Source organism: Astatotilapia calliptera, chromosome 2 (genome assembly GCF_900246225.1).
Source record: "Astatotilapia calliptera chromosome 2, fAstCal1.2, whole genome shotgun sequence".
NCBI lineage: Eukaryota > Metazoa > Chordata > Actinopteri > Cichliformes > Cichlidae > Astatotilapia > Astatotilapia calliptera.
In genome coordinates, this window is record NC_039303.1 from 14,000,490 (window position 1) to 14,013,614 (window position 13,125).

Genomic DNA, 13,125 nt, shown 5'->3' on the forward strand with positions numbered 1-13,125 from the left:
AATTCCTTCAATGACCTTCTTGACGATTTTCATGTCAATATCATTACAATCAGTAGATGTTTTATATTTACACATGTGTACAATGTCAATTATTTCTTTTTCCTCCACTGATGTGAGGAACATTGAGTTAGGGTTCCTATCAATCAGGTTTTCACTACAGTCTACTGATGGCAGTGACTCAGGAATTTGTTCTGCCAGTTTTGGTCCAATATTTACAAAATAATGATTAAAGCTGTTGACAGCAGTGTTTTCTATAATATTGCCATTGTCGATAAAGTATTGAGGATAACTTTGTTGTTCAGAATTATTTTTAATGATACCATTTAAAACATCCCATATTCCCTTCATATTATGTTTATTGTTGTTCAATATTTTACTATAATACTCCTTTCTACATATACGTATAATATTGGTCAACTTATTTATGCATTTTTTATATTTATTTTCAGCATCTTTTGTTCTTTGTTTTAGGAATTCCCTATAGAGTGTATTTTTCTTTTTACATGCATTTTGTAAACCCTTAGTGATCCATGGTCTATCTGAATATTTGTGCTTTCTGTTGTATTTTATTGTTGGACAACTCCACCCTGTTACTCCACCCTGCTGGTTATTGCACTGTTCATGGCCTCCTGCAGGCTGCTGAGTATCTCCCGCACACAGGAGCGTGCTGTTCGTCTCCCCCCACCTGCACTGGCTGAACTTTGGCTGAACTTCACTTACCCTCCACCCTCGCGACGCTCCGTCACTCAGTCTGGACTCTTCTCGAGTTTTTCGTGGCTTGGCTGTTTGTGCACATTTATGTTTTCTGGCCTCTCCACACTAGTTTCTTCTTCTCTCACATTTTTCTTTTTCTCATGTTCAAAGCTTTATGCTCAGAAAGCTTTGCATGTGCGCTCAGAAAGCTCTGTCCTAACCCAGTTTCAAGCATTTGTTTAATGATGTGTTAAAGAAACGCCGGTGATTTAAATGCCGGTTTATGGCTGTGACAGAACAGGAGCGCCAGCTGCAGATGAGCATCCTGCTGTTGCATCACACAGGAAATAAAATCACGCCGATTGCACAAACACTTGTGGGTTATATGGAAAACCAGCTTTACTGACACTGAAGCCCTAGGCAGTGATCCATGCTCGGCAACACTCAAGCAAAGCTAAATAGGACACAGGGGCCCAGGAAGGGTCACAGGCTGTGCTGCCGTTTGGAAAGTGCACGTCATGTGACACACGGCATCGCTAATATTCAGCATTTCGTACTGTGGCACGAAAAATGTTAAAAGGGTTGACTTACTTAATCTTTTTATGCATTTATGTTCATGCTGACTAATTTTTATTATTAGAGTTATAATAGAGTTATTGCTGTTTACTGTTTTAAAAAGCATATTATTTTTATTAAGATGCCAGATTCCAGATATGTTAAAGGTTGCATGTTGGCGTCCAGTGCGCCGGCTTGTGTTTGGCTATAAACTTTAAAGTGGTTTTTGACAGAGTTTTGTTTTTATGACAGGTGCTCTGATCCTGTGAAAATGTGAGAAACTTTTGCACGGCTGTCATTGGAAGCATCACATAGAGTTGGATGTCTCGAGACCACTTTTACGTGGTTTTGGTCTTGTCTTGGTCTCGCTGTCTCGGTCTTGCTGTCTCAGATCCTCGTAGTGGTCGGGAGATTTGGAGTCAACAGTATCCATGACACACAACGTAACGTCCGATAATGTGTCATGTGCAAAAGCATCAGCTCTAAGAGCCGTGCTTAGAGAGTGCTTAGTAGTGAATCAGAAGAGTCGACTCCCATTGAGCGAGAGCCGGCTCCTCACTTAATTTCCTTTCGCTGCTCAGCTCTCACACAGTGGCTCAGCTATGCTCCAATCCCTCCATATTGTGGCCAATAGCATGCGAGGATATAGGATAATATCATTATGTGAAAAACAGAGGGTGAGAGACGCGACAGTCAAGTGGAGCGTGCGAGTGCATCGCAAAAACACATAAATATGCCTGACACCTGTAAACGAAGCAGCATCTGGCTGCAGTTTAAAGACTTTTTTGACTCGGTCTCATCTCGACTTTGTCTTGGTCTTGTCTTGGTCTCGATACCCTCTGGTCTTGGTATTGTCTTGGTCTTGGTTTAGGCGGTCTTGACTACAAGTCTATAGCATAGAGCATATACTATAGTTCTTACGGATGTTATTAGTGACGTGAAGTGACGTCATGTACCGGCTCAGCTGGGTTCTGTGTGTGTGAGGCTTCTCTCTGAGTTCTTTAGCTTCCCCACACAGTCCAATCACATGCAGGTGAGGGTAACTGAGAGACGTAGGTGTGGAAGCACATTTGTGGAGTTGGGTGATAAGCTCAAACTCACCGAGACCTCCTGTGGTGGTAGTGAGACGACGCCTGCGCGATGTGTCAGTTATGTTAGATGACGTGATGACTCTAAAGTGCAGAGCTGTGGTGAACAAAGATCCATGTGAAAGTGTGTGTGAGGTAAATGTGCTTTGATAGACGTCACCTCGCCCAGCCACAGGCGTGCACGTCCTGCCCTCAGGCCACTGCATGTGGGCAGAGCTGTGTTAAAGTCACCCCATGACGGGAATATCCCATCGAAACAATGGCGGCGCTGTGTGAATGTAAGAGGCAGCCCATGGCTGAATGTGGAAGACTTCATGAGGTCCAGTCTGCCAGCTCTTGCTCTGCATGCAGGAATTCCTGCCAGACTCAGTCCAAACATCCACACGTCTCTCTGCATTCACTGGCTTGTTGGCTCGACTCAGGGTCGTCATTTTAAACGCTGATGTGCACTTCTGATCCTCCGTGCCGAGACTCTCATTCACGTCGCTGTGAATAAATCTCTTAGCAGCATCTTTCTGTCCACTTGTGATGTCCCTCCCACCGCTTTAGCAGCTGGCAGCAGGAACACTAGAGGCTTTCCTGGCTGGCCTGCCTCAGCGTGTTGTCAGGGCCGACTTCGATGCCTCAAAAAGAAGCCTTGCATGTCCCAGCCCTGCAGCCTGAGCTCACCTGAGCTGCTGTCATCTCATTTCCTTCTTGCTCAGCAGTCTTTTATCTTCTTCCCTGGACTCCCTGTCAGCATCTCCCACCGTCTTAGCTCTGCTTGTATTTCTACTCTCTGAGCTCCGTGTGACTGGAAGAGAGCTGACAGACTCCAGTAAACCCTCTTAGCAACCTTGCCCATTAGCTCTGTCATGCGTTCAGCTCACCTCACCTCCCCGACTGAGGCTATTATAGAACAGAGTCGGCAGCCCGTGGCGACCTGGAGACGGTTCCAAGGCGTTTTTGACTCACGGCGAATCAGTGATGATATAATAATGATTAGAGACGAGATGATAAAGTACTGAAGAGGAATGTTCTTGGTCAGTATGTTTTTGTTGTGAAGGTGACGTGTGCTCCAGTTTATGTGAGCGCATGGAAACCCGGTTCATGACAGAATAATTAAGAGCAGCTCCAGCTGAGGCTACATGGACTGAGCTGGGTTCACTCAGTCTGTATTAACCTGTCTGAAGATGAGTTATGGATTAGCTGGACTGTACAGATGTGTATTGTGATGGATTGTGCACATTACGCATGCATTGAGCTGTTTGTTCACATGTGCAGGTGGCATGGCTGCATTCAGCACGTTAGCGATGCTGCAGAGCTAATAAAGAGCTCTGCATCTATATTTAGTACATCACGCTTCCTGAATAAATCTCAGACTCTATATGATGAATTACCTTCTCTCTGACTGAAGATAGATTAAATATGCCTTCCTTTTATATATGCTCATCTCATCCCAGTGTGCCGATATTTAGAGGTTAAGCCTAAAACCAAAGCAGGCTGTAAGTTTCTGTGTATCCAGGCTTTTCTCTTCACATGTGGATGGAATATGTAAACAACACGTCCTCCGTACTAACACTTGCATACAACCGCAGATCAGCCACAACAATAAAATCCCCTCTAACCACCAGAGCAGCTTTTATTCTCTCTACGGGGTCCCAGTAGGAGTGGCTCTGGGTTAACACTTGTCCTTTCCCCACAAACAGATCGCTGGACTCTACTGTGACAGGACTGTGAATTATTTAAAATCTCATAAAATCTGTTTTTTCTCATTCGTAATGCACAGACATTGGCTAATCATATATCACAGAGCACTTTTTAAATCTGTACTCCTCCTTGTTCCTGCAACATTCAGTATTTTGTGCAGATTAGAAGGTTTTTCAGTCACAATCACACAAACACGCTAGGATCTTTTCTGCTGCTCAGGCGCCTTTCTCACGGCTGCCGTGTCGTACAGATGGGTCACAGATTAGAGAGAACACCCTGAACCTTTAACCCCCCCCTGGAGGTCAACCTGGGGCCCTGCTTTGCTGCGAGTGGCATTTCATTGGCACGGTTTGGGCCTGCGTGTCCTCGAACGGAGAGGGTCACTGCTCTTCAGTACAGCTGTTGTTTATGCTGTAATAAATGAGCCGTCTGGGAGTCTCCCCTCCACAGAGCAGGAGGGGAAAGGTTTGGTGAATCATGTGACAGTATGATTATTAACAGAGCTCAGATCAGTCTGTATCAACTGTTTCTGGACAGAATAACTGCAGCAGATTGTTGTGGCTGTGCGTGTGGGTGCACATGATCCTGGTATAATGTAATATAAACGCTGGTGTAGGGAGATTGTGTGCAGCAGATTTACAGACGCAGTCTGGTTCTTTTGATTCCTTGTGACAGAAAAATAAGTGGTTGTGCAGACATTTTTCTGCAATGCTGTGCAACGCTTTGAGCTGTCAGCATATGGGATGTAGATTAGGTGAGGATTTTGTTCTTTCTGCTTCGTTTTTGTGCAGATATAAACGTCCACGCGGCAAAGCGCTCGTGACAGCTGCCAGCTCGGCTGAACGGGGGTAAATCTGCGGGGCGTGACCCTCCTCTGCCTCTTTCTCTGCCAGGCTGACCTTCACTGCCCCGCCCCCGTTCATCCCACCTGCAGCCTTGGGCTGCCTTCCAATACTGTTTCTGTTGAATTCTGCATGAATAGAAACGAGTTTTGCTTTGATGGATTTTTATTTTGTGAACATTTTTAACTGATGCTGCACTTCGTCGGCGATCTTGTCTTACCTGACTGAACATCCGGGTTTCCTGATACTCCAAAACACAAAGCATGTTTTCTTAAATGTGAGAAAGTCGTTTTTTTTAAGTAAAAACGACTTTCTTCTCGATGTTGGAAAAACACAATCAGCTGACAGCGTCGCATTTTCCACTGGAGAAATGTCTTCCTCCTCTCACCCCAACCAGTCGCAGCAGATGGCCCCGCCCCTCCCTGAGCCTGGTTCTGCCAGAGATTTTCCTTCCCACTGTCGCCAAAGTGCTTGCTCATAGAGGGTCATGTGTTTGTTGGGTTCTTCTCTGTATGTATTATTGTAGGGTCTACCTTACAATATAAAGCACCTTGAGGCGACTGTCATTGTGATTTGGCGCTGTATAAATGAAACTGAATTGAATTGCACAACAGATCGGCTTTCTGAAATTTGATGCCCTGACTCCGTGGATGACCTCGAGACCTTTGCTCTGTGGTCTTCTTTTAGATTTATATCTGTGGAGACTTAAAGGCCAGCCCGAGTGGATTTGATCTCAACCACTCAGTGAGTGTCCTGGACTCTGCTCTGTTTTTTGTTCTTATCCTTGGTGCTGAAATGTAATAAATGTTACTGTGGTACCTGAGTCTCCTGAATGCTTAAATCGACAGTCGATTTCATAAAACATTGGATGTTATATGCTCAGTCTTTGACCTCCAGCTGGTCAGTCAGATGTTTAGTAATCACCTTTCCTTACAGACTCAGACTTATAGTCAGTTTGAAATCCTCTGAATTCAAACTCGTTCGACCCAAATCCAAAGCTGCACGTGCAGCGGCAAGTCGTTCATCAGCACACGGCAAATGTCAACCAAAATTGTCGCATTTGCATAATCCTGATGTGGTTTAACTCACCTATGTTAATGTAATCTGCTGAGACCAGGACTGGTGTGATAGTAATTAAAAGTTCCCTCTTTAATAATGTAAATCATCATGTTCATGTTTTAACAGTGGTCTTCTGTCTGCAGGGACTCTCAGCATTTATGGTCACATGAATGTCAGCGCTGCAGGCCAGATGCCGGCGATGGCGGAGCTCGGCGGTGAGAGGTGAGAGTTAATCAACTTTTACGGAGAATAATCACACCATGTGTGATTACACACTTCCTGACAATGGTCACGCTGATTAATACACAACACAAAATCCACCTTTTAGCTGTTAGCTCAGTCAGACTCAGTGATGAGAGCTTTGACTGTTCGTAGATGCTGACGCTGCATGGATGCATCAGAGACGTGACATGACGCTTCTTTTTTATAGTACGAATCAAAACGTTTTCTTATATGTCATCTTACTCCTATACAGAAAACTGTACAGGAGTAAGTGTGGCTCAGCAGCCTTTCAGGTTCATACAACACAGAACTAAACAGCATCATTGACAACAGATATGAAACAGCAAGAAAAGAGGCTGCAGAGGCCAGTTACAAAGTGGCTTGCAGATTTGCGTATATGCAGACGTGCAGGCAGGCTGTGTTGTGTGGATGTGTATCAGCTGAGCTGCAGTGGTGAGCTTCACTCTGAGACCTGAATGAATTCACTAATGTTCACATGAAACACTGTGAAACATAACCGACTGCCCAAACGCTTCATAATTAATCTCATTCCAACAGACGCTTCAGTCCTGTAAGTCACACTGAGTATGAAGTGCTCATGGTTTCACCCACACGCTGGTGTCCATTATGTAAAAGCAATATTCAAATGTATTTTGACAGCTCTGGTTTCCTCTTCAGGGACATCCTCATCTTCAGATATTTGGTTTAGCTGAGGAAACATCAGCTAGCCGGGGGTTCTCGCTGCTTCTGTAGTTGTCTTTGCCTCCGGCTTGTGGGTTTGATTAAAACACTGATCCTGCTGAAAGTGCTGGCTGGTCTGTTTTTGCTGTGCTGGGATGCAAAGAGATCATTTTTCTGTTCTTGGTTAACAACTTTTAGCCTGGAGGATGAGAGACGGATGAGACTTTGTTCAGAGCGTCACAGATCCACAGACACAATTCTCAAAGAAGCCAGAGACAGGGAGCGTCAGTCTGGAGCTGGAGCACAGAACCAAGTGAAAGCTGAGGTTTTTACATCTCTACATTAAATATTTCCTCTTTGCTGTGGGCGTTTCTGTGAGAAAACATTGTTGATGGTGTGATTATTCAGTGTGATCTCCACTCTGTGTGAAGCAACACTCAGCACCTCTAACTACACTAAGCTTCTGCTTCCTGCTCCATATTAGTCATAAGGTTTCTAATAATGAGGTGGGTGCATAGATGGTTATCCCACTAAGCTTATCTCACTTTATTAAACACACAAGCTCCACCCACCCCAAAGGTCAGCTGATCAGAAGAAGGTTAAAGAGACCTGCTGATCGCGTGTCGTGTTGTTTTCACGTTCAGATATTTCCTGCGTGTCAACAGTGAATCTGAAACTGAAACTACGAATGCTGAACCCAAAGAAGAACTGTGACACAAACAGCAACAGCATGAAATATAAAATGTGGATCCAACATTAACGTTTCCTTTCAGCTTCATGGAAAAAGAGAGTTCATTACTAAACCAGGCACACACAGGATTTGATTCCCTCAGGACGTTTGAGTCAGAATTAAAATGATGTATGAGAAGCAGGAGGTCGCGGTACAGTAGTTGCTCAGGCTCAGCTATGAGGTAGTACTACATGACCTAGTTGTGTGCTGTGCTGTTATGGATGGGGTCCGTGTCATGTGATGACTGCCTCCAGCAGCGTTTGGAGAGGCTCACGCTGCACTTGACATACATGAGATCATAGCGTGTGCCCGTATACATTAAATGTGGTCACACGAGTGGCACATATCAGTCAGAGGTGGTGGGCAGGTGACTTACCTTCAAATATGATGAGAGATGAAACGAGTGCACTCAGAATAAAAATGAACAGAGTACTTGTGGCTCTTTGACTTTCTGTCTCCAACTTATAGAGTGATGGGCTTAAGGTGGAATCAGGTTTGTGGTCTGATCTCCTCTCCAGCCTTGGCTTTGAGTCTTTATCCATCATCCTAGAGAGGCACGCTCAGTCGCAGATGCAGGAAACATGCGAGAAAATCTTTCTGTGCACAGTTTCCTGTTGGAGCTGCTGCTGTGGGGCAGACATCTGTCTCTACACGGCACTCAGTTTGTGTCTCACAGTTTTTATCATACAGATGCCAAATGGAGTCCCTGTTGGAGACTGAAATTTGACTCTGAACAGCTCGGCCTCAACTTACATTAATGTGGTAATGATGTGATAATAAATACTTATTCCCCCCACTGTGTGTTGTGGGCATGTAAGACATTCATAAAACTCACCAGTCTCAGGTCGGTTATTGTTTACACCTTCTGAGTGGGAGAAAGTGTTCAGTGTACATTTGAGTGTAGTAGGAGTATAAGAAGTACTTTGGCGGTCAGACTATGATGATGAGGTCATCAGAGAGTGGAGATGGAAGTAGGAGGTGAGGACTGAAGTCCTGGAGTGTAGACGCTGTGGGTGGAGCACACATTGCTGATGTAGAGCTGGAGGATGAAGGCACTAACACCTGAAGGGTGTAGTAATAGATTACAGTAAATGATCGAGCAGGGTGCAGAGGGGAATTCCCCTCTTCCCCTTTTCCTCTTCCAGATGGGAAGAGGAAGAGGGACCAGGAATGTGAAAAACTTCATACAGATAAACATCATCATCATCATCATCCATCATCTTCCTCAGCATCAGCAGCAGCCTCACTCTTATACATCTGGTCTTATGTTATGTGCTATAACACATGTTGTGTGTTTGGAGCTTTTCAGGTGGTTTTAATTGGAGGACATGGGTTAAGACTGCAAAGCGTATGAGATGACCCAGTTTCACACATTTGTAGTGTAATAATGTTGTGTAGGTTTGTGCAGGTAGGTTTCTCGCAAAGTTATGCAAAACTGCAGAGAGCAGCGCTTTCTTCATGGTACGGTTTTAAAATTCAGAACTAGCATGCTAAAGCTAACACAACAAGCACATGAGAATCCCTCTGGACAGAGAGGAGACACAGCAGGACCGTCCTGGCTTAAAGAAGAGTGTGCGTGTGTGTAAAGGTCCAGCACACAAAAATGAGCATTCCTCACAATCACACTTCCACTGGTGACAATTTATAACACACATTCATTTAAGCTAAAAGCACTGAAGTCATATGGATGTTCAGTGATTGGTTGATTTTTGGTTAGAACAATATCTGAGTACCCTGGACAGTCACCGAGGAGGCATCCTGGTCAGATGCTGAGCAACAACGACTTTCTCCTTATGTTGAGGAGGAGCAGGTGTACTCCTCCTCCTCCTCACCCTCTCTCTGAGTGCAGACACCTTCAGAGAAATTCATTTCTGCTGCTCGTGGCCATCGGTGAGGGTGTGACTGTAGACTGAGCAGTAAATCACTAGGTCAGTTCTGTCGTTCCCACAGCGAGCTGCAGACTCGTGTTTCCCCGGGAACGGGAAGCACTTACACTCCTCTTGGCTGGTGTCCCCGCCATTTTCTGGCTTGAGTCTTGGAGATTCTCAGTCTCGTTCCCGCCACTTCACTCAAACTGCCCTTCAACACTGATAATTATTCATAAATGTTATTCATCAGCTTTTTATTGCTTATGAATGTGTACTGTATGTGAGTGGTTGTTATAGTGGGGCCTTTTCACAGTGACAGCCTGAGCCGTGTGATTTGGGAACATGTTTTGTGCTGCCGGTTGTTACTGCAGAGAGTCGTGCACGCTGAGCTGAGGCTGATCATGTGACCCAGCTGTTACTGTTTGGTTTTAAACACTGACACACACAGGCAGCAGTGTGTGCGTGTGTGTAATACAGCTGTTGTAACAGCTGGATATGGACTTAGCCTCAGTGCCAGCAGCTCCACCCTCAAACTGGAGCTGCGTGTTTTTCTCCACTCGTTCATTTGTTGACTTAAATTTAAATTTACGTTCCACGTGTCAGGGCATGACACTGCGCCGGAGCTCTTTGCCGTTAGACTTTGTAAAGTAGCTGAGTGTAGGTCAGTGCTGAGCGTGCATTGATCCGAAACAATGATAATAATATTGATAATAAACTGGGTTTCAGTTTTTACACACACTAACGAAGTGTACAGAATCCGTTTTGTTCTTTATATTTCTTGCACAGTAGTCAGGTGGACAAAGGAGCTTGCAAAGAAAAACGTCTGGACTTCTTTAGGTTACTTGAAGACATTTCACCTCTCATCCGAGAAGCTTCTTCAGTTCTAAGGTCAAATGGTGGAGAGTCCCAGATATAAACCTAGTGGGAGCCACTTCACAAGCGCATGGCACAACACAGAAGAGCCACCTCCACAGGACAAGACTCAGCAGTCCATCTGCATCTTAAGGATAAAGGACACTCTTTCGAGGATGCCAATGTTCACATTTTGGACAGAGAGGACAGATGGTTTGAAAGAGGAGTGAAAGAAGCCATCTATGTCCACTGTGAGCGACCATCTTTGAACAGAGGCGGGGGTTTACGACACCAACTCTCTGCCATCTATAATCCAGTTTTGAGATCCCTTCCCAGACGCCTTAACGCTCACATCCTGGGCCATCTGATCTCAGGAATTCGCATGATAAGGTGGGGCCAGGTTTCACAATGAACTCACCCGAAACTCTGGCTGATTGGGACCCACACCCAGTTTCACACCTTGGCTCAGGTGATTAGAGGATCATAAGGGGGTCCTTTTGTCCCTCTGTGGGGGGATACTCCCACTAGGTTTATATCTGGGACCCTCCACCATTTGACCTTAGAACTGAAGAAGCTTCTCAGATGAGAGGTGAAACGTCTTCAAGCAACTTAAAGAAGTCCAGACGCTTTTCTTTGCAAGCTCCTTTGACTACGATGACCTGGATGACTGAGAACCTTCACAGATATAGTCAGGTGGAGTACACACGATTTTATTGTGCATGTACAATGACAATAAAGGGCAATTCAATTTTATTCTATGCTATGCTGTTCTATGTTATGCTGTGCTATAATCCATGAATGCAGACACGTCCAAGAAGGTTAAATATTTAACTTTGCTTCCGTGAAATGACATGAGGAAGCTGAAATGTGCAGATTTTCAGCTTTTGGGCTAAGCGTTGTTTCTCTCTCCTGAGTTGAAGTTAGTGAGGGTGGTCTGTGCCTGTGCAGCCACCCTGGAAAAAACAGAAATGATCCTATTGGTTGTCAAAGCTCGATTTTATTGATATTTATTGATTTATACTGAGGTGTGAGAGGCTTCAGGGAGTTCATCGAATGTCGATGCTTAGGACTGAGTTCTAGAAATGGACACCAAAGTTTCTCAGCTTCTGCTGTGGGTGCACAGTTATGCAGCTTATCTGAGGTTTATTTGTATAATTCAGTCAAGCTGTGTGCATTTCATGCTGTAAGTCACAGACGGCCGGTCTATAACTCAGACTGTGATAAGAAAAGATAAAGTGTTCATGGAGTCCACAAAGACGTGTGCAGAGCTCTCCTCAGCTTACATCCTGCAGTGCAGTCACTACTTTCAGCAGCAAGAGTCATCCCAGAGAGTCAGACTCAGAGCGCTCGGATATCAGTGAGCTTCTCTTCCCTCTCGTTGAATGAGCTACTGCCTCTTCCCGCGTCACCTCAGGTGTCCTGTGACAGATCCTGTTTTCTGCATGACTGCTTCCAACAGGAGCCTCAAGCTCTAGAAGACCCAACCCGAAGCCTCAGGTCGCCTCCTGCCGGTCCGTCCGTACAGCACATTTGTCAGCGCACTTCGCTCCTTCCTTTAGTTCAAATGTTTCAGAGGCAAAAGATAAAGAGCACAAAGTTATTGTTCTCTAAATCCCACACCGCCGTCTTCTCCTTTTCTCCTTTTCCTGTTAAGAAGATATTTTTCTAGTTGTGGGTTCCTTTAAGGACAGACGAGAGATAAATTGCAGTCAACAGTATTTATTCTTGCACACCAGGAAAAATTAAACACAAAGCCGTGCGTCCTGCCACTGCCCGGCTGGCACAACTTTAACAAACACTATCAGGGCGAGCAGACGTGCCACACTCTTCTTCTGCTACAAATTCCAGCACAGCGCTGCAGATAAAAAGCGCAGGAGAGAAATGAGCCAACACGAAACCGAGGAACTGCTCGCACTGTGCTGAGCTCCAGCCGAGCCCACGGAGTACGTTTTTATCAGGAACACCAGGAATTCTTGTCGTAGTATGAAAAGTAAAAGCTCGTGCCTGACAATGCAGGGACTTTGAGATGCAGAAAATCTCTGACAGTGTCAACAGACTGTAAACTAAAGCAGTGGCGTTAGTATTTCAGGAATAATGATCCGATCAGAGCGCTGGCAGGTCGGCACACACAATGACACACACGGCTGCTGCCGGGGATTACACAGATATAGAAAACAGTGAGAAAACCCAGATGTAAGTCCAACATTTAGCCTGAATTTTGACTCATGACATACTGCATGTTTGCCAGGCGTGCTAGCATCAGAAATCCATTCAGCATCCCTCGGCTTCTCCTCCGAGGCATCATTTTGGGGCGATCGTGGCTCAAGAGTTGGGAGTTCGCCTTGTAATCGGAAGGTTGCCGGTTCGAGCCCCAGCTTGGACAGTCTCGGTCGTTGTGTCCTTGGGCAAGACACTTCACCCGTTGCCTACTGGTGGTGGTCAGAGGGCCCGGTGGCGCCAGTGTCCGGCAGCCTCGCCTCTGTCAGTGCGCCCCAGGGTGGCTGTGGCTACAATGTAGCTTGCCATCACCAGTGTGTGAATGTGTGTGTGAATGGGTGGATGACTGGATATGTAAAGCGCTTTGGGGTCCTTAGGGACTAGTAAGGCGCTATATAAATACAGGCCATTTACCATTTTGCCACATTGATTGTTCGCTGCCACTTTGGCAGCAGCTGACGGCACAGTCTCAGTGTATTTGACTGTTTTTCTATCCATTCGTTCAGACTACACGTGGTGGCTGTGCTGCACAGTCAGGACTTAGCAGGCGACGCACTGCACCGTCACTTTTCACAGACTAAATAATTCATTCAGCAACTGCTTATGTAATATCAATAAGAAACCCTCCA

At 45.4% G+C, this 13,125-nt stretch overlaps 1 protein-coding gene across 4 annotated transcripts in view; it reads left to right on the plus strand.

Annotated features, from left to right (window-relative positions):
• htr4 (5-hydroxytryptamine receptor 4) overlaps positions 1–13,125 on the plus strand; it is a 159,224-nt gene that overhangs the window by 52,332 nt on the left and 93,767 nt on the right. For all 4 annotated transcript variants that reach the window (XM_026185333.1, XM_026185317.1, XM_026185309.1 and 1 more), the window contains exon 2: positions 6,070–6,148. In XM_026185333.1, the coding sequence (XP_026041118.1) occupies positions 6,093–6,148 (56 nt within the window). In that variant the 5' untranslated portion in view covers positions 6,070–6,092. The remainder of the gene's footprint in view (positions 1–6,069; positions 6,149–13,125) is intronic.